Source organism: Chlamydotis macqueenii, chromosome 5, assembly GCF_036417535.1.
Source record: "Chlamydotis macqueenii isolate bChlMac1 chromosome 5, bChlMac1.mat, whole genome shotgun sequence".
NCBI classification, from domain to species: domain Eukaryota; kingdom Metazoa; phylum Chordata; class Aves; order Otidiformes; family Otididae; genus Chlamydotis; species Chlamydotis macqueenii.
In genome coordinates, this window is record NC_141560.1 from 43764554 (window position 1) to 43782410 (window position 17857).

General features: G+C 39.3%; 1 protein-coding gene and 1 non-coding gene across 4 annotated transcripts in view; both read right to left on the reverse strand.

Annotated features, from left to right (window-relative positions):
* Nucleotides 1-664: 664 nt before the first annotated feature.
* Nucleotides 665-17857, reverse strand: part of CKAP5 (cytoskeleton associated protein 5) — a 55293-nt gene continuing 38100 nt past the window's right edge. For 2 of the 3 annotated variants that reach the window (XM_086749519.1, XM_086749517.1), the window contains 16 exons: nt 17010-17159; nt 16356-16559; nt 14970-15105; nt 13949-14142; nt 12017-12189; nt 10704-10877; nt 10145-10265; nt 9287-9466; nt 8630-8817; nt 8152-8227; nt 7181-7369; nt 6954-7091; nt 6345-6428; nt 6093-6252; nt 4256-4410; nt 665-3086 (listed from right to left, as the gene is read on the reverse strand). In XM_086749519.1, the coding sequence (XP_086605645.1) occupies nt 2832-3086; nt 4256-4410; nt 6093-6252; nt 6345-6428; nt 6954-7091; nt 7181-7369; nt 8152-8227; nt 8630-8817; nt 9287-9466; nt 10145-10265; nt 10704-10877; nt 12017-12189; nt 13949-14142; nt 14970-15105; nt 16356-16559; nt 17010-17159 (2577 nt within the window). In that variant the 3' untranslated portion in view covers nt 665-2831. The remainder of the gene's footprint in view (nt 3087-4255; nt 4411-6092; nt 6253-6344; nt 6429-6953; nt 7092-7180; nt 7370-8151; nt 8228-8629; nt 8818-9286; nt 9467-10144; nt 10266-10703; nt 10878-12016; nt 12190-13948; nt 14143-14969; nt 15106-16355; nt 16560-17009; nt 17160-17857) is intronic. The other variant, XM_086749518.1, reaches the window with a different exon arrangement.
* LOC147600561 (small nucleolar RNA SNORD67) lies at nt 9985-10095 on the reverse strand. Its single transcript, XR_015258854.1, has one exon. It is a non-coding gene; the product is annotated as a small nucleolar RNA SNORD67 (small nucleolar RNA).

Sequence of the window (17857 nt, forward strand, 5' to 3'; positions counted from 1 at the left end):
TCAGTTCTTTCATGAACTCCTCTTTCACAGCAATTTGTGGACCACTGAGGACCTGGCAGTACAGCAGCAAACACTTATTGACTAGCCAATTCGTTCAGCCCAATTGCCTCTTAAAGTAATAATGAGATTTGGAAACTATCCTTGCTTCCAATGACACCATATTTCTGAACTCCTCATTCACAGTGCCATCAAGTCACAGAAACAGGCAACAGTGAAGTTTTGTTGTGCTTCATACAGAGTATAGGGAAGCACAGTGACTCCATTGAAAAAGTGGCAGTAGAGGCAACTATCTAAAATTAGCTAGATATAAATAAAGTTACTGATCAATTACTGTCTGGCCACCTCCTTGAAGATGGCTCAATTTGGAAACCAACCTGAAGACAGCCCAATTTGATTGCCCAAAGAAAGCATAAAAACAACCTAAGATCTCTGAAGAAAGAACCCTCAAGAGCTCAAGTTCCACAACACTTTGAAGTCATTGATAACCACAGGCACTGAACACTCAAAATGCTTAGCCCTTCTAATGCTTAAGTTTTTAGCCTCACCATTTCACTACTATCTAATAACCTGTGAGAAACTGCATTTCTAAGAGGTGAACCAGGACTATATAGTTTCTGGAGTAAGTCACTGTTAATACTGACTTGTTACAAACAATACAGAGGAATCATTTTTTAAATTCAGTTTAATGTTATTTAAATATCGTCTGGACTAAAGATTAGGCTTTATTAATTTATGTGCACAAGTTTCAGTTCAGAAGTCCCAAGGTATTGAGTCCAACCAAATACTACAGAGACACAGGGCAAAAACTCATTCATAGTAAGCAACTGTATCTTCTGCTACTCAGTTATTCCTGTACTTCACTGCCAATTCAGCTTAAAATTTAAAACAGCTGTATGCAGGTTTGCAGGCATTGCTTTTTCAACATCCTGAGCTAATTAACAAATAGCTGTTCAGAATGTTTGCTGGACACTGTAAAGGAACATATGGATTAATTTGTCATGAAGTTTCAAAAAGCAGCTAGTAACTGAGGAGAGGTAGTGGCAGTAACTCTAGTGCCAGCCAAGACAAACTATTCACAAACAGCCGCAGTTTAAGTGCGCAAAACCTCAGCACTTACCAATAAGGGCCAAACTTCCACTTGCCAGACAGCTCTATTCCACAAGAAAGTGCATGCCCATTTCAGGTTAGGATAGGAAAGTGACTACAAAATCAAGGTGGTGGAGCAATGAATGGCATAAATTAACACAGGATGGAGAACACTTGCGAGTCACCTGCTATCACAGCGTACAAACTCACTATAAGCACCAAGCAGTATTACGTCAAGTGCAACCCCAGCCTAGGGGTCCTGTAAAAGGAAGATTTCAGCCATTTGCAGAAGCTCTGGCATAGATCTGTTGTACAAATACTAATTTAAAGCAACATTTTTACTGTAATCAGGCAAGATAGGTCCAGTAACAGCCCTAATGCAGACTGCTGGTCCACAGAGCAAAGAACAAAAGCAGCAATTACATGGAGCAGATTAAAATCTAGACCTGTGCTATTTTAAGCCTGTCTGCCCAACTCTTCAGTAACTCTGTTCTAGCTATGGAACAGATGTGCAGTTTATGCTCTCACATGGAAGTGCAGTAGTAGGGTGAAAACACATCACACCTCCCTGGAGATGAAAGGGATAGAAAGGCTACACAGTGTATGTCTTAATCTTCATACTTACAGCTTCTGAAAAAGGCTAATCAGAAGACACTCTTATCAAAAAAAGCTGTGGCAACAGCTTTCAGTGACTAGCACTACCAGGTATCTTAGCTATACAAAACAGTAGAGTTTGCTGTCATCAGATGTTTAAGAGAAAAAAAGAATATGATAGCAAGGTCTACCTGCACTTGAAAACTGCAGGAGGAAGACTGCTTAACCAAATGAGTTCAAGATAAATGAGTCCACTGACATCATTACTCATCTATTCCATATCAACAGCAGGAGGCTCCCTCAAAAAAAGCATTTATACACAGATGGGATTATGCTTAATCTGGGTAAAGGCATCACAAGGACTAGATAATTTAAAATATTTCAGCAAACAAAATATTCTCAACTTACTCTCAAGTTACAGAAACATATTCCAAAACAAAACAAAAAAAGCAACTACATGAAAAATGCACTACTGCTCATAGAAGTAAGAGTGCAAAGTCTCAGGACTGCACCAAGAAATAGTATATATTCACTCATCTTCCTCATAATATAGCCAAACCCCAAGGTTCATGTCAAGAATAGCTAGTTCAGTTTCTAGATGCCCAGTCACTAACATTCAGAAATAGAGCGACTTCTCTAACCAGCAGTCACTGCTCTTCCTACAGAGGCTGGTATAGTTAATGCAAACTTTATTTACAAAAGACACTTAAATTAGTTACTTCATGCCATGTGTCCATACAGAATCAACAGTTCAAGGATTACATGGAGAAGAATTCACAAAATTAAAAGTGAAGTCACTAAAGATCTTCTAAGAGTTAAGAACTAGGAAAAGATCTTAAAGACAATTTTACAAATAAAAAAACAAAGTTATGAGAAACTAGTCTGAGCAAGAGGATGGTTGTTTACAGGTCTGTACACTAAAACTAACACACAGACAGCCTTCTATTGTCAAAGAGATGCTCACTGAGAAGCAGAGTATGTACAAATACTTGTGCCACAATGACTCAACCCCCCAAAATCCACTGTATTATACATAAATCAGTTTGTATACATTAGGCCTAAATGAGGCCATTTAGCTATGAAGACTTCTAGTTTAGTAAACTAAAGCTGAAGACAGCCCAAGCAACAGTGATGCTGTCTCTCTCACATCTCTATTTACGACTGCTTTTTATTCTCTCCAATCTTTTTTTCAAGTCATCAATATTAGCTGCTGCAGAAGAGGGTGAAGCCAGGCTAGTTCCAATGCCAGAGGAATGAGTCTGATTGGAGTCCAGGTCCAGATGTTGGTACTGCTCCCGTGACTCACGGAGCTGGGAGAGCTTACTGTGAAGCATATCTGTAGAGGATGCAACTGTAGGGACTGCTGGTTTAGAGAGCAGAGACGTCAGAGGTGGTCTGTCTTCCTGCTACGGGGGAGCAAAGTAAAGCGTTAAGACAGATAGTGGCAAAAGCCATGCAATAAGTACAAACCATAATCAATGGCTTTTCATCTTCACAAGAAACACTAAAACCAGAGGAAAGCAAAGGAGCAATACAACACAGATGATCTGGAGGGATAAAGTCAGTTGTCAGAGTCACAACAATGCAAAGCTAACTACAAACTCAGTTCCTATCATTCAAGTAGTTCATGTTTAGCTTGACGTCAGTAGGGACACAAAGGAACTACCATCTTTAAAGATGCAAAATTCACAGTGGAGCAGCGCTTTTACTGAGATGGCCTGCTGCAGTCTCGAATAGCCTGAATTAGAACACAAGAGGCAAGCCCATGCCTACGTGCAGCATCAATAGCCAATGAGTTTTCTGGAGTAATGAGAAGAGGAAACTTGGATTGGTTGACAAGATCCACCCTGCCAAAGACTTACAATGTCAATTCACTGTTCTTTTACGAATCTGATACGTCCATCTGTGTTAATTACTTGTTACTATCATCTAGGAAACATTTCCTCTCCCCAGAGCTGCGAGCTGATATGCAATGTGCCTGGATGACACATTCCTAGGGTCACCACTTCTCATGTGGCTGAGCACAAACTTCTGTAATTGGCACAAGATTCCTAACACAGATCACTGGGCTGTTAGAAGTTTTGGCCGACAGGTTTCCAATACTAAGCTCATTCAGCATATCTGTGCCTCAGTCTCCATACACTCAAAATATATAAAATTTCATTCAAAGACTTTTCAGCTCTTATGGTTGTTTCAGAGCAGAAAGTTCTAGAATTTCCACATGATTCAACTCAGAGGTCAATATACGTTAACTTTTAGAGAACAGTAGTTAAGTTGTTCGAACCTTTCTGAGACTCAACTACATGGCAAGGGAAGATAGCCAACTACAGCGCTGTAGAAACAACCTGCACATACACCAGTACTGCAGACACAGTGGACTGAAACATAACCCTACTTGGCCAAGAAATTAGTTTAAAGCCATTTATACCAGGCATGGTGACATGCAGTATAATGAAAGATCATAAATTCTGAGTGGAATCTGCCTTTGGCACCAAAGAACCGATCACTGGAATTCTTAAAAAAGTGCAAATGAAGTGCCTCCCTAGGGATTTACAAGTGTTGTAAAGTACAATACCTTTGCATTGTCAAGGCCACAACGCTGCCTGAGGATTTTTAATCTTTCCAAGTAAACTGAAGGCCCCACTTCCTCCCCATTTGTGTTTCCTATAGATGAAGATACAGTGTGGGTAGAAGCAGGAACACATGTTCCTTCCATCTGAGGAGAAATTCCTGGAGGAGGGTGGAGAAAAAAAAAAAGTAAAAACCAAAGGTTAAAAAACATCAAAAGAGTGTAAGCCTCTTAGTCAGTTCCTTGAAATAAGATGCAATGGATGAAGCATAAACCAACCTATAAACTATGAAACTATTTGCATTTGCTAGTATAGGCATATCAGTGCTTTCATTTCCTTGCAAAAGTGACAACTGAAAACCTAGGGAAAAAAAAAAAATTGAGACATTTAAGTGGCAGCAGAGCAGCTCCAGAAGTAGTGCCGAGGCTGACAGCTGAAGACGACTGTGGGGTGGAGAGGAAGATGCTGATGTGTGTCAGCATGATTGTCCAACAGAGAGAAATCAGCAACTGGCAGGATGGGAAATATGTGGAGTCTTCCGTCTTTTTTTCTAAGTTTGGTAGTACTCGTGGGCAGATCTCCCAACTGATTCTAACCCCTATTTACCTCTTCTTCAGGTAACTTAAAGTTGCTGCTTCTTCCAATTCAATCTGAAATAGTGATTTCTGGAAGGCATGTAGCAAGGTTTTTAAAGCTTGTCTACCAAAAGACTAGAAAAGGAATTTACATTATGAAAAAACTTCCCATTCTGAAATGAATGGCAAGTTCTAAGACTTAACGTGGATAGGGATTTGTTTTCACTAGTTTACTGCAAAGATATTTAAAATAGATAAAAGGAGAAGTAAAGTTAGGTGCTTATACGTTAGTCTAAATAAAGCACAGTTGCAAGATGGAACATTATATCAAACTATCATACTTATGGAGAAAAAAAAAGACAAAACTGGGGCATGGAAATTCTGTTTTGAAATATGTAATTGTTTAACTAACACTTCTTGGTTGTACAGGCTGTTAGGATGAAAGGTAGAATTTTCTGTCCTAGCTAGTCAGACAGATTTAGGAGAGTTCTGAAAGAAACTTATACTGTTTTACCGAAGTAATTTACAATACAGGGATAGGAGAAGGAACAGTAGCAGAAGAAAAAGCTAGAAGTCTCACAGGACACTATAAAATGTGAAATAAATGAAAGTTAAAGTTAGGTTTGCCAGACTGCGTATCAGTTCTTACTGTTGGCTAACTTTGTCACATTCCCTCTCTAATATTGCATTAAGTACCTATTTGTGCTTATCTGCAATTAAAAGACTCGTTAACAAATTAAGTGTTTTACAGTAATTTATCCAATTGAAAAGCTGATTTATTGAAAAGGGGTCATCACAAAGACAGTACAGAAACAGATCAAGTTATTTTAAATAAACTTTTCGATTTCACAGTAAACAATACTACCAAAAAATCTCCTGCACCATTTTAGTAGCCAAAAGGTAAAACAAAAACCTGACAGTTGCTGCTGTTATAAACTAGCTGTATACAATTCCCGATACTAGAGACATGAAGCATAGGCTAATGTTCACTTACAAGAGATGAATTAGAACCACTTGTTTACCAAGCGTTTCAGATATTTTCTACATTTATTGTGACAATCCTTGTAACATCTTTTTTGTAAGCAAAGAATGCATAGTCCCTGCAGCAAAGGGTGTCTCATGAAGTAACATAAGCGCCAAGAAAATACTTGACTTGCTTTGGAAATCTATAAGCATCTGCAAATATTAGTTTCTACCAGGGGATATGTAACTGCTCTCGTTATATTTCTGCTTCCCATAAATCAATCAGTTCTGCTATGACACATACCTGTAGAAGTAGCAATGCGTCCTTTCCCCTCCCGTTCTGTTTCTATCAGACGGAGCCCTCTTTCCACATAGCTCTGGAAGAACTGTGAGGAGTTTTTCAGGAAGGGCTCAATGTCTGCATCAGAGTATTTCTTTTTGTATTCATACAGCTCTGCCAGACCCTGAGAGGGAAGAGTTCCTGTGCATTATTACAACTGCTGCATACACATTCTAATGTATCATGCCCTCTTCCTTGCAGGAAGGGAATACTTACCTCCTTAGTGTTTTCCTTTGAGCCAATCTTCTTAAATATTTCTGCCAAAATATCGTTAACTTTGGCCTTCGAAGCCTTTTCCTCCTAAATAAATAAATAAAAGGAGACCTCTAAACCAAAGTGAATAAAAACGAAGGGAAGTTAGACAAATACACAGTGCCCTCAGACTTGCTAGCTGTTTAGAGCTTCCAAGATGGAGAAAACCTTGAAGCAAACACAGTTTTACATAGCCACTGCTGACACAGAACAAAAGTAAGGACATTATCAAGCTGTAGGACTCCTGAGAAGCCAGTGTTTAAAATCTGTTTTGGGTTAACTTCTAGTAGATCAAATGCAGTAGCAGACAGCATAAAACCTGTGCTGCACGCCTGAATGTCCTGGAGAGCACTTCATCCTGGGATACGCACAGCATATTCATGTAATGATAGAAACAAACTGCAAGTTCCCAAAACAGCCATAAATAAAAGTGAAACTAGAAGAATATTTCCAACACTGCATGTGTTGGAAATGTAATTACTACTTTATACTCCACAATCACAAAATTAAGCTTATTTCTTAAAAAAATTGCCTAACATTCCCTCTCTGTACCAATACATTCACATTACTTACTATGCGAGAAGCCCCTTTTTCTGTATCCTTATCGGCTTTGCTTCCAGTCTGGTCCATGGAGTGTTTCATTACTCTACACAGGTGAGCCTCCAGCTCAGACTCATTTTTGTTGTCTATCATTGTTAAATGATCCAAGATCTAAGAGAGAAAAAAAAAAAGGAAAAAAAAAGCTTTAGAGACTGCATGAACATCCAATTTAAAAGTACATGACTAGTGACTGCTCTGACCTTGGGCCCTTTCAGCTTGCACAGGGTGTGAAGTAGAGTCTTCAGTGTCCTTATAGGAAACTCACTCTTACATTGCTTCAGCTTCTCTTTGGGAAAGACCTTCATGAAAATATGGATATCCAGTAGAATCCGATCCAGATTAATGCTATTAATGGTTTCCGGAAGAAGACGCACCATTCTCCACAGACACTGGAACAAGAGGCTGACTTAAAGCAAGACAACTCAAGGAAGAAGCATTGAATGATACACACAATCATCAAGTCTTTTTACTCTGCTATTACATACAGACACACACTGTCTGCCTGCTCAAGTTATACTTCCACTGGTATATACTTTCTCTTTGTAACTAGCTGTACTGTATCCAGATCCTTCTTCAGAGCTGATGCATAAAAGTATTGCTCATTTCTCTATCAATAACAAGAGACCGAATCCTTTGTGTGAAGAAGTTTCAGCAGATAATGCATATATGCTACGTACACCTCCACATACCACAAGTTCTTTAGGTTTAACCTCATTAAGAATGCCTAAGTTGTATCTAAATCATGCCAGTTACAGAAGTGTGTTGTATTATAAAAAAAGACTGCACCTATGCTTTAAATGCAGACATTTGCATGTTCACTCTGTCTGTCCTTAGAGATGACAGAAGACAAGCCAGCTCCAGCCTGAGACTATTTGAATCCATAGTACAGTGCTATGCCTAAGCAAATAAGCTCAGCAGGTAACTGCTCATCTCTGTATGGAGATTGTATTAGCACTCACGAGCTTCTGTAAACTATTGGCAGGTGTTAGACTCCCTCCTGGCATACATGAAGTCACTATATGCAACATCCAATTATGAGAGTTAAGAAATATTTCAAGCTATGATCACTTTAGAAAAAAAAAAAAAAAACAAACAAACCCACTTATCTGTTCTTTCAGCTAAGTTAATTCAGATAAACCAAGTAAGTTCAAAACTTCTACTACAAGCTCACCTTCATGACAAGTTCTGAAAATTTAGGAGAGCTGGCTGTTGCTAGCAGGCTGTCTTGGAGCAGAACAAGCAGAGCACTAGAAGGAATATATTTGTAATAGTTACACAGGAAAAGCACGACATACAAAAAAGATGCTCACCCTCCACAGAATACCACACCAGAGACTAGCCCAGCAGTTTACATCATGTGGTGTAACAGCTCTTTCTTTCTTTCTAGTATGTTACAAGAGTTTAAGCAGCTGTGTGCTGAACTACAAAGGATGCAGAATCATACTAAGCTGGTTCATTTAGCCTGCTTCCAGCTGTGTAGATTGTGCAGTCAAATTGTGACCACCACTGGCAATCAGTAACAATTCTTCATTAGCCAGCTAAACAACTCTACAGAGGTAGTTTTTTCCTTACAGAATAACTAATGAACAAACTCAGCCACTCAAGAACAGGTGAAAAGAAGCAGTAACTGTGTGATTTTCATTATATACCTCAAGATGTTGGTCTGGTCAGACTTTTCCAGGACTCTCACTACCAAGAGGTTGACTGATCGGATGACCTGCTCACCCTCCTCAAGGTCTTCAACCCGAGGATCCAGCATTAGTGTAATAAGACCATGCATTAGGTCCTTCAGCACACCAGTGGAGGCTTCTCGAGCCAGACTCTCTATCTGAAATAGCTACATATTGAAGATAGTATATTAGAAGTTCTCCCTATACAAAATGCTTTAATATAGGGATCTCTCTAGACTACAGTGTCAAACCATTTACCATTTCCCTCCCCCCCAGCACTAAACAATGAAAATGCACGTGGGAAGAAAGTTATTTCTACTGAGTGACCTCTGAAAACACTTAGACCACCAACTAAGCACTCAAAAGGTAAGAAATATTAAAACAGAGCTTAATAAAAGTGTTAGAGTGGCTGTATTCTGTAGAAACAATAAATAGACCTTTTTCCCTTCCCCAATTTCTCATGCCCCACTCCTTCACTAAAGGTGCATTGGTGAGCAGACAATTAGTAACGAATCTTCGTAAATAAGACACAATAGTAAGGTAACCTAGGTACAGGTCAGCTCTGGACGGACATTCTCCTGCAACTTCTGTACAGAAATTATTTGCTCTTCACTAACTTTTAGGTCAAAGTCTTACCGAGATCATGCTCCCAATAATACAGCTGTAAAGTTTGACTATCTCATCTTTGTCTAGCTTCTCATCTGCCATGTGCGTATTGTAGATCAGCCGAAGCTGCATAAAGGTAGCTATTAGGAATTGGTCAATGTGGCCAGACATAGCTTCTGCTTTGTCTTCCTGTCTGAGAACCTCATCAATCTAAGATTTAAAAACAAAACACCCAAGTAAAGTCAACGTAATGCAAATAGTGCACAACAACAATAAATTTAAAAACTTTTATATAAGAAAGATCTTGCCCTGACCAATCCATTTGCCAAGGCACTTGTATTCTAAGCTTTCACTTGAAACCAGTAGCCACAGACTTCTATTGCTAGTCCCAATACAACCAATTATTGATCTTTTTGAGAGCAGTAATCCTATCCCATACACAAATGAAAACATGAAATGCTGCATTATGAATTCTGGAATGAATAGCTTTATATAACCTTCTGGATAAAATATGTGTAGTAGTTAAAGCCACCCTAGAAACATGTAAAACCTATGAGGCAAGACAATTCTTTTGCTGAGGGTCTGTAAAACTGTTTATATTTAGAAGTCTCACTGATTTAACTGGCTTTTTCAAACTTGTAGCAAGATAGTTGATGAAGTTTTTTCCCCTCAGAGCTTTTGTGTTAAGAGTCTATTCTACATAATCCAAGTGGAATTTCTATTGCTAAAGCGAGTCAGATGGCCCCTGTGCACTTGATTTTGTCATCAGGGAGATTCTGAGCAGAGTCCATGTCACCTGACATGATTGCTCTACCACAGTGCAACTCATCACCCTCGCAGACAAGTAGTTTAGTACAGTGTGGATAGCTGCTACTGTAATTCTCTTACCTGTGCCAGAGCCTGGATGCTTGTATTTATATCACCACTGGCTACTTGGGAAATGACAAAGTTGATAGTAGAAGCTGTGTTACTGTGCATATCATCAAAGTGTGGGGACACAGCACGGATTCTAAACAGTTGAAGGAAACAGGATTCATTACTCTTTGGAGAGAGAGCTCTAATTTACACTGAACTGCTGTATTTCGATGATGGTTTAGAGACAAGTGAAAAGGATTTCATTCTTCACAGAGGATACTCAAAGGAAGGAATAATTCCCTTTAACATGTCTATTGCACTACTTGTAAAGACACTGATGATGCATTTACAAACTCAAGATTCTTTTACTAAAAACACATAAGCAGAAGTCAGGTTTTTCATTAGAAATAACTATTCTCTAGATTCCAGAACAGTACAACAGACCATCACTTTGACATCTCTTCAAATTAGCTGACACTACCTTCTTGGGTAAACAAGTCTGAATGTAGAAATTAGCATTGTCAACTCAGCTTCTAAAAATAGGATTCAAGTAGCCCTACGAGTTTCACTTAGGAGTTAAAACTAGACTTACTTGGGCTCAGGAATCAAGACTGGCTCAAAGATGTCATCTAGCTTGTGCTGTACAAGTGCTGGCATCTCACATCTGACAGTACTGTTGTCATTTTCAATTTCATCAAGATCCAGCTGAAATTCCCGTGGAACTGTATGTGCTGTCTCAGAGTGACCGCCCATGTTGCGATTTTGGCTGTAGAAACCAGGGGAGAGATGTTTATTATACAAACACAAGAAGCAAGAGTACTAGCACTAGCATCCACTGGTAGCCCTAAAGCTCTCATAATAGAATAGCATAGATTTGAGTTCTGATTTTATTCAAGCCCCCTAAAAATCCCCTTTGCCTTTCCCCTACTCATTAGTAAAACAAGCTTTTATAGGCCAGAAGAGCAGCTGCTAGTTACTTGCCTTCCTAGTTTCTCTTATAACCCACCACAAGACCCCCTGCATCTGTGATAGGTACGCACTGGCTCAATTTTGAGATATCTAGCACAGGTTAAAATAGCATTAATAGAATAAGTGTTAAAGCTCATAAGTGGCTTTTTTTCTTTTAAAATGATGGACAGAATGCATAAGTACATAGCAACCTTGCAAACTCATCTGAACCTTAGGACTCCCAGCACTTCACATGACTTGTGCTGCATATTAGCTTTTCCAATGAAATGTTCAAATACACAGCTCTCAACAGGGACTTTTATTCCAAGACAATGAGCAAGTGGCAAGAAATACTGTTTCGGAGCTTTTTCTTTCTGGTACTGTTGCCCCAAGCTCTACGATTCACATATGCTCATCCAGTTCTGTGCTGTATATCTGCCCTAACAAGAACAGGGTCCAATCGACACCAAGTTTAATGTTCTCCCAATATTGCTAACAGCTACCTAACGTGGAAGTGCCATGCCTGCCTGCAGTTTGATCTACAGTCGCCTTGGCAGAAACCCGTATTTTTGGTTTCTTTCTTTGCTTTAAGGCAGAGACCTGTAAATAACCTAGAACTGGCCATGGTAAACCTGTCACCCTCAGGAAAGGATGACTAGGATAGAAATTGAAAGATACAAGAGCCTTCCTACCAAGGAGTTAGTGGGCAGTACTTACATCCTATAAGTGCGATACATAATTCTGTCCATGGAGAAGCAGTGAAAAAAGGCACAAGACCATTTAGAAAGATTTCAAGACAGACAGGACAAAAAAAAGTTCAGACATTTTGTTTTATATTATTTGGCCAATTTTCAAAACATGCAAAGATGATGATACAAGAACTAAAATAACATCGCCAGACATGATATTAGCACATACACCATGCAGGCTACAGGCCAGAACATATCATTTACATACTTAAGTTTGGAGGACATGTCCTCAGCTGGTCCCTTCCGCAGCATGCTAGCATTAGCACTGATGTTCTGAGTACGCTGAGGTTTCTCCTCTGCCTGTCTCACTGGAGCAGCAGATGGTCTCTTGGCTGATCGTTTTATTCTTTCCTCCAGCATGCTCATGTCTTTCTCAGAAAGCTGTAACACACAATGCTTTCACTCAATTCAAGCTGTATGGATTTTAGAAATCTCTATCACCTACAGAAGGTATACCACTTATTACTGCAGACTGAAGTCCTCCGATAGCACAGTAGGAAGTGTCAATAATACCATCCAGCAGCAATCTAACAGGGCCACTCTGGACTGCCAGATGCTACTTCAGGAGCTAATTGACCCCATATTGACAAGCTGTAATACTGAATACAGCTACTTCTAGCCCACATAATTTCCAAGAAACAAGTTGAATTCAAGCTATAGTACTATGATGTGTTTCTAGTTGTTGCTTGTGTTGCTGAAAAAACCCAAACAAAAAATCCCCACCCACCTTTCTATATCCCCTGTCTAGGTAATGCTTTAACACTACGGACCTTGTCACAGTCGATCTGTTCAATGTACCCATAATTCATCCTGAACACAAGGCAAGCCAACTGAACACCCCAACTCACACAGTGAAAAGAATCACAATAACCTGCTTACCTACAGGACTGAAGGTTATCAATAACTACCTTTTAGTAAAAGTAGCCATGCCAATTTTGTGGGAAGTGCTCTCCAGCATCTCTATAATTTGGAAACCTTCCTAAAACGCCAAAAATTTTGGGACTAGACGGACCATACTGAAGCTCAGGAAAGCCATGGTTAGAAGGGGCTGAATGGTTCAGGTGCTACAGTTTTTTTCTTAACCTTGAAAATCCAAAAGCAAATGTACTACGAAACACAGAGGGGAAGGCAGATTGCACTCTGAACAATACTTAAAATAAGATGGGAATCCAAAATGTTAATGAAAATGCAGCATTAGTGCGACTCTTATTTTCTCTGATAACTAACTCCATGAGAATTAAATTTCAACATTTCAGGAAGTTGGAAATTAAAAAACGCAGCCTTGCTTCCCCGCTCATCCCTGCATGTAACAACACAAAAAATTAGTGCAGGCATTAATATACTTATTGTACGCCGATCAGTTTAAGTGCTGCTAGAAACATTACCAAGACGACACATTCATAGAACAGAACAGGAGGAAGTTCTTGATTCAGGTTAGAATTCAGTATACCCAGTCTGTTAGACACAGTAATTGTAGACAAAACAGTGAACTAGCTTTCTGCTGCTGGAGTCTGGAAACTGAGTTTTGCCACCTTTAACTTTTACTGCATTTTAGATTACACTGCTAAGTCTGATTTCCAGAGAACAAAACAGAAGCAATAAAAAGCAACACAGTACTGACACAGACCTTTAGCAGTGGAGTGCAATAAGATAAAGCAAACAAACCACACTTACCAGACCTCAACTGCAAAGCAGTTGGAGGAGATGGGCATAAAAAAAAAACAAACAAACCCCAGGAGTACTTGGAGTCTAAACAACTAACCTTTTTTGGCCAAGTTATCCAAATACCATTACAAATCACAAGTGTTACCTATGCGGTTGACTTCAAAGCAAGTTACTCTTAGTAAATAATTTAATCCCCTTTGAAGTCAGTGTTTTGCGCATTTCTTCCGATTTAGATTTTCATTCATGAAATATATACATACTACATAAAAAGTATATATCCCACAATCAGGAATTAATCAACTAACTTTTAGCGTATCTATGGTTTAACAAGTTATTTTCAACACTATAAAGTGCTCTTGACACCAACAGCAAGATGTACCATGACCAATCACAAGAAGAACAGTGCTAATCTCCCACAAAAGTGTTAAGAAATTGGAGGAATAAATAAATAAATCTTATTTCCAGTTACACTCACATTTCCAATCAGCTTGAACACTTGGTCGCCATGAACATTATAGACAGTCACAATGGTGTTCAGTGCAGCATTGCGCACAGTGTTGTCCCTATCACCAATATGAGTTGCCATTTCTTTTAAGGCTTTCCCTGGAGTTGGCTGGCATACATTCATGCCGTATGATTCAACCAGACATCCAAGCTCTTCCAGGCATTCTACAGAAAGAAAATGACACGTGCACATTCAAGTTCAAAGCTGCTAGGAAGAGAGCCCTCCCTATTTCCGTGTTGCTTGCATAACTTGAACATTCACTGTACAAAAGTGTCAATCACAATGCTGATGACAGCTGTACTCCAGGTGATTTACAGGATGAAGAGTAAACTAAAGGTTCAGACTATTTCACAGATAGTGAAATTTCATAGATACAGCATCTAAAAGCTGTCAGTCACCCCTATACTCTTCGAAAGATTTCCCACTACCATGTATGAGCAATGTTACGGTTAACTTCACATCTAGGTAAGGTTTAGACAGTTGTGAGCTCGCAATGCTGTACTACATATATAATTTAACTTTCTGATTATATTAGAATGAGATATTCTCAAGCTGAGTAGGGAGTTGTTTGAACTACCAGCACCACACCACAAATAATTTCTATAATAAAACTGAGACAGATGTACAGCATAGAGACATTTCTTTCCAAAGTCTTGATGAGATTAACCAATTCCCTTAGTCACTTGGACAACAGTATTGTCACTGTTCTCCCCAGTGCTGTTTCACTAAGACAACAAGCCTACTCATAATCTTAATGCTGACAGCAATTTAGCAGATTGCTCATCTTTGGAAGGTACATAGACACCAAAAATAAAAAGATGACACTGCTTTAAAAAACAATCCTTCAAACACTTACAAGCATTTGCATAAAATGCTATACATAGGCAAATCTCACATTCCACTAAACATTATTATGCTGGGGTTTTCAAGATGCAAGCCAAACCAATTTCAAGTACTTTGCAACTGCCCAATTCATCATGCCATTTCCCACCTGCACGTTGTTTTGAGTTTTTGGATTTTGTTCCCTCCATGATGAATGTGAACATCTTGCTGGCTGGATAGATAAGACACATCCTGTTCAGAATGGCACGTACATCCTTGCGGATTACATCTTTGGGTTCTCCTACCTAATGTAAGGGGAAAAAAAAATAAAAAGGGAAGAAATACAGACTATTTTCAACAGTCTCATGATACCGTTAATTAGTCTATATGTTAGGAAAGACAGTTTTTCTCAATGCAAGAATCCTTTTTTGTAAACGGCTTTTAAAGTCAAATATGCAACAGAGAATTATAGAATCGTTTAGGTTGGAAAAGACCTTTAAGATCAAGTCCAACTGTCAACCTAACACTGCCAAGTCCACCAGTAAACCATGTCCCTAAGGACCACGTCTACACATCTTTTAAGTAGCCTCAGGGATGGTGACTCCACCAGTTCCCTGGGCAGCCTGTTCCAGTGCTTGATAGCCCTTCTGGTAAAGAAATTTTTCCTAGTAGCCAATCTAAACCTCCCTTGCAACAACTAGAAGCCATTTCCTCTTGTCCTATTGCTTGAGAAAAGTGACCAACACCCACTTCATTGCAACCTCCTTTCAGGTATTTGTAGAGAATGGTAAAGTCTCCCCTCAGCCTCTTTTTCTCCAGACTAAATAACGCCAATTCTCTCAGCAGCTCCTCAAAAGGCTTGTGCTCTAGACCCTTCACCAGCTTCATTGCCCCTCTCTGGCGACACTCCAGCACCTCAATGTCTATCTTGTAAGTGAAGGGCCCAGAACTGAACACAGTATTTGAGGTGTGACCTCACCAGTGCCAGGAGGACAATCACTTCCCTAGGTTTGCTGGCCACACTATTTCTGATACAAGCCAGAACGCTGCTGGTTGCCTTTGCCACCTAGGCACACTGCTGGCTCCTATCCAGCTGGCTGTCAACCAACACCCCCAGGTCCTTTTCCGCCAGGCAGCTTTCCAATCACTCTTTCCCAAGCCTGTAGCGTTGCACAGGGCTGCTGTGACCCAAGTGTAGGACCTGGCACTTGGCCTTGTTGAACCTTGTACAACTGGCCTCAGCCCATCAATCCAGCCTGTCCAGATCCCTCTGTAGCGCCTTCCTCCTCTCAGCTAGATCAACACTCCTGCTCAATTTGGTGTTGTCTGCAAACTTACTGAGAGCGCACTTGATCGCCTCATCCAGATCATTGATAAAGATATCGAACAAAACTGGCCCTGGTACTGAGCCCTGGGGAACACCACTTTTGACTGGTCACCAACTGGATTTAATGCCATTCACAACGTATTTGGAATGAACATGTTACAGTGTTTGACAGTGTCCTGCTATATTCCTCAGGAAAAATAAGGATAGTTTCTGCAAAGTGAACTGTACCTTTAGGATAAGGTATGGAATGAAAGAGGATGCTTCATTTTCAGTAAGGTGATATTCTTCTTGACTCAGCAAATTGAAAAGCAGTTTAAGGTATTCAAGTGTTTTCATCAAAACACTTGTGTTGGTATCAAAGAACCGCAGAGTAAGCCATTTTAAGATCAGATCCAGGCAGCTGATGACTCCATCTTTTTCACTCTCCAAGTGCTTTAAGAGGATGGGAGGAAACAAACAAAAGAAAAAAAAAAAAAAAGAAAAAGAAAAAGAAAAAGGGGGTCAGGGGGTTAATCAGTGTGTTTCATTTTGCACAAGAAAAGAACAGGGAATAAACGAAAGCTATGCCTGACAAGATAATCTACATTTATTGGCTGATTCCTAGAATCAGAAGTACTCACTCTTAACTTATATAGCTTTCTGAAATTTAAAAAAAAAAAAAAAGTCTCTAGTGAGGAAGTTCTCCCTTCTCCCAAGAAATAATATTAATACCAATATCATCATTCCTCTGAAAATATTTTCTACACATATTAAATGTTTCAGCTTCACAGAACAATGAGACCCTGGCTCCTCAGAGAATTCTTATTTTATTTTAATTCAAGCAGAATCTCTCATAGCAGAGAATTCTAATACAACGTCATCTACCTCAAATGTTAAACTCACCTCAATCATAACAGCCAGTGCTTTGTTATGGTGCTGAAAGTCTGCGTGAAACATCTCATCCTGTAGCCATTTGGCCACACAACTGGACATTTGAGTTTTTAGCTGCTCAATATATTCATCACGGGGAGTAGTGAAATTCCACTTTAACACCTGTAAAAAGCAGCATTTGGAACTCAAAGCAAGCAATACCTTTTTTTTCCTGAAAGAATTTGCAAATTGCATCACTTTCAATTCTGCTTTAGAATCTGTTTTCAAAGTCTTCTCATTATCAATAAGTAATGGGAAAAATTCAGTGGTGTTTGCTCACCTCAGCTTACATGAAAAATTTTCCTCTATGTGAAGTGGTTATCTTTAGGCCATTCTCTTAACTATTATCACTTAAAATGGTTGTTTTTAAGCTATAGGTGGGCCTATTTACTATCAAGTTACAAATAACATCCATGTTTTCAGTAATAGAATTTCCCTACGAAAGACAAGCTAGATAAGCAGGCCTATTCAAAGTAAGTACATTAAAGCATTTACAACGCATCCCAGAACTCTGAAATTAGTCAACTGTTTTCAGGTAAAAACTCGATGATACTTCACAACTGACGACCATCTCCTGGAAGTTCTAAGAAGGCCTTTGGCTTTTATGAGAGTGTATAAATGCACAAGACTTGGAAATCAGAAGAAAAACACCACAGTAAACCAGATATTGGCCTGTGAAAGTAAACTGAAGAACTAGGTAATCAATCCAAGGGATGGACAGAGACTAGGAATTTCATGCCACAGCATGTTTAATTCTAAATTAAAAACCAAAAGAATGCATTAAAATTGCACTCCTTCAAAACTTTTGAATATATTCAGAT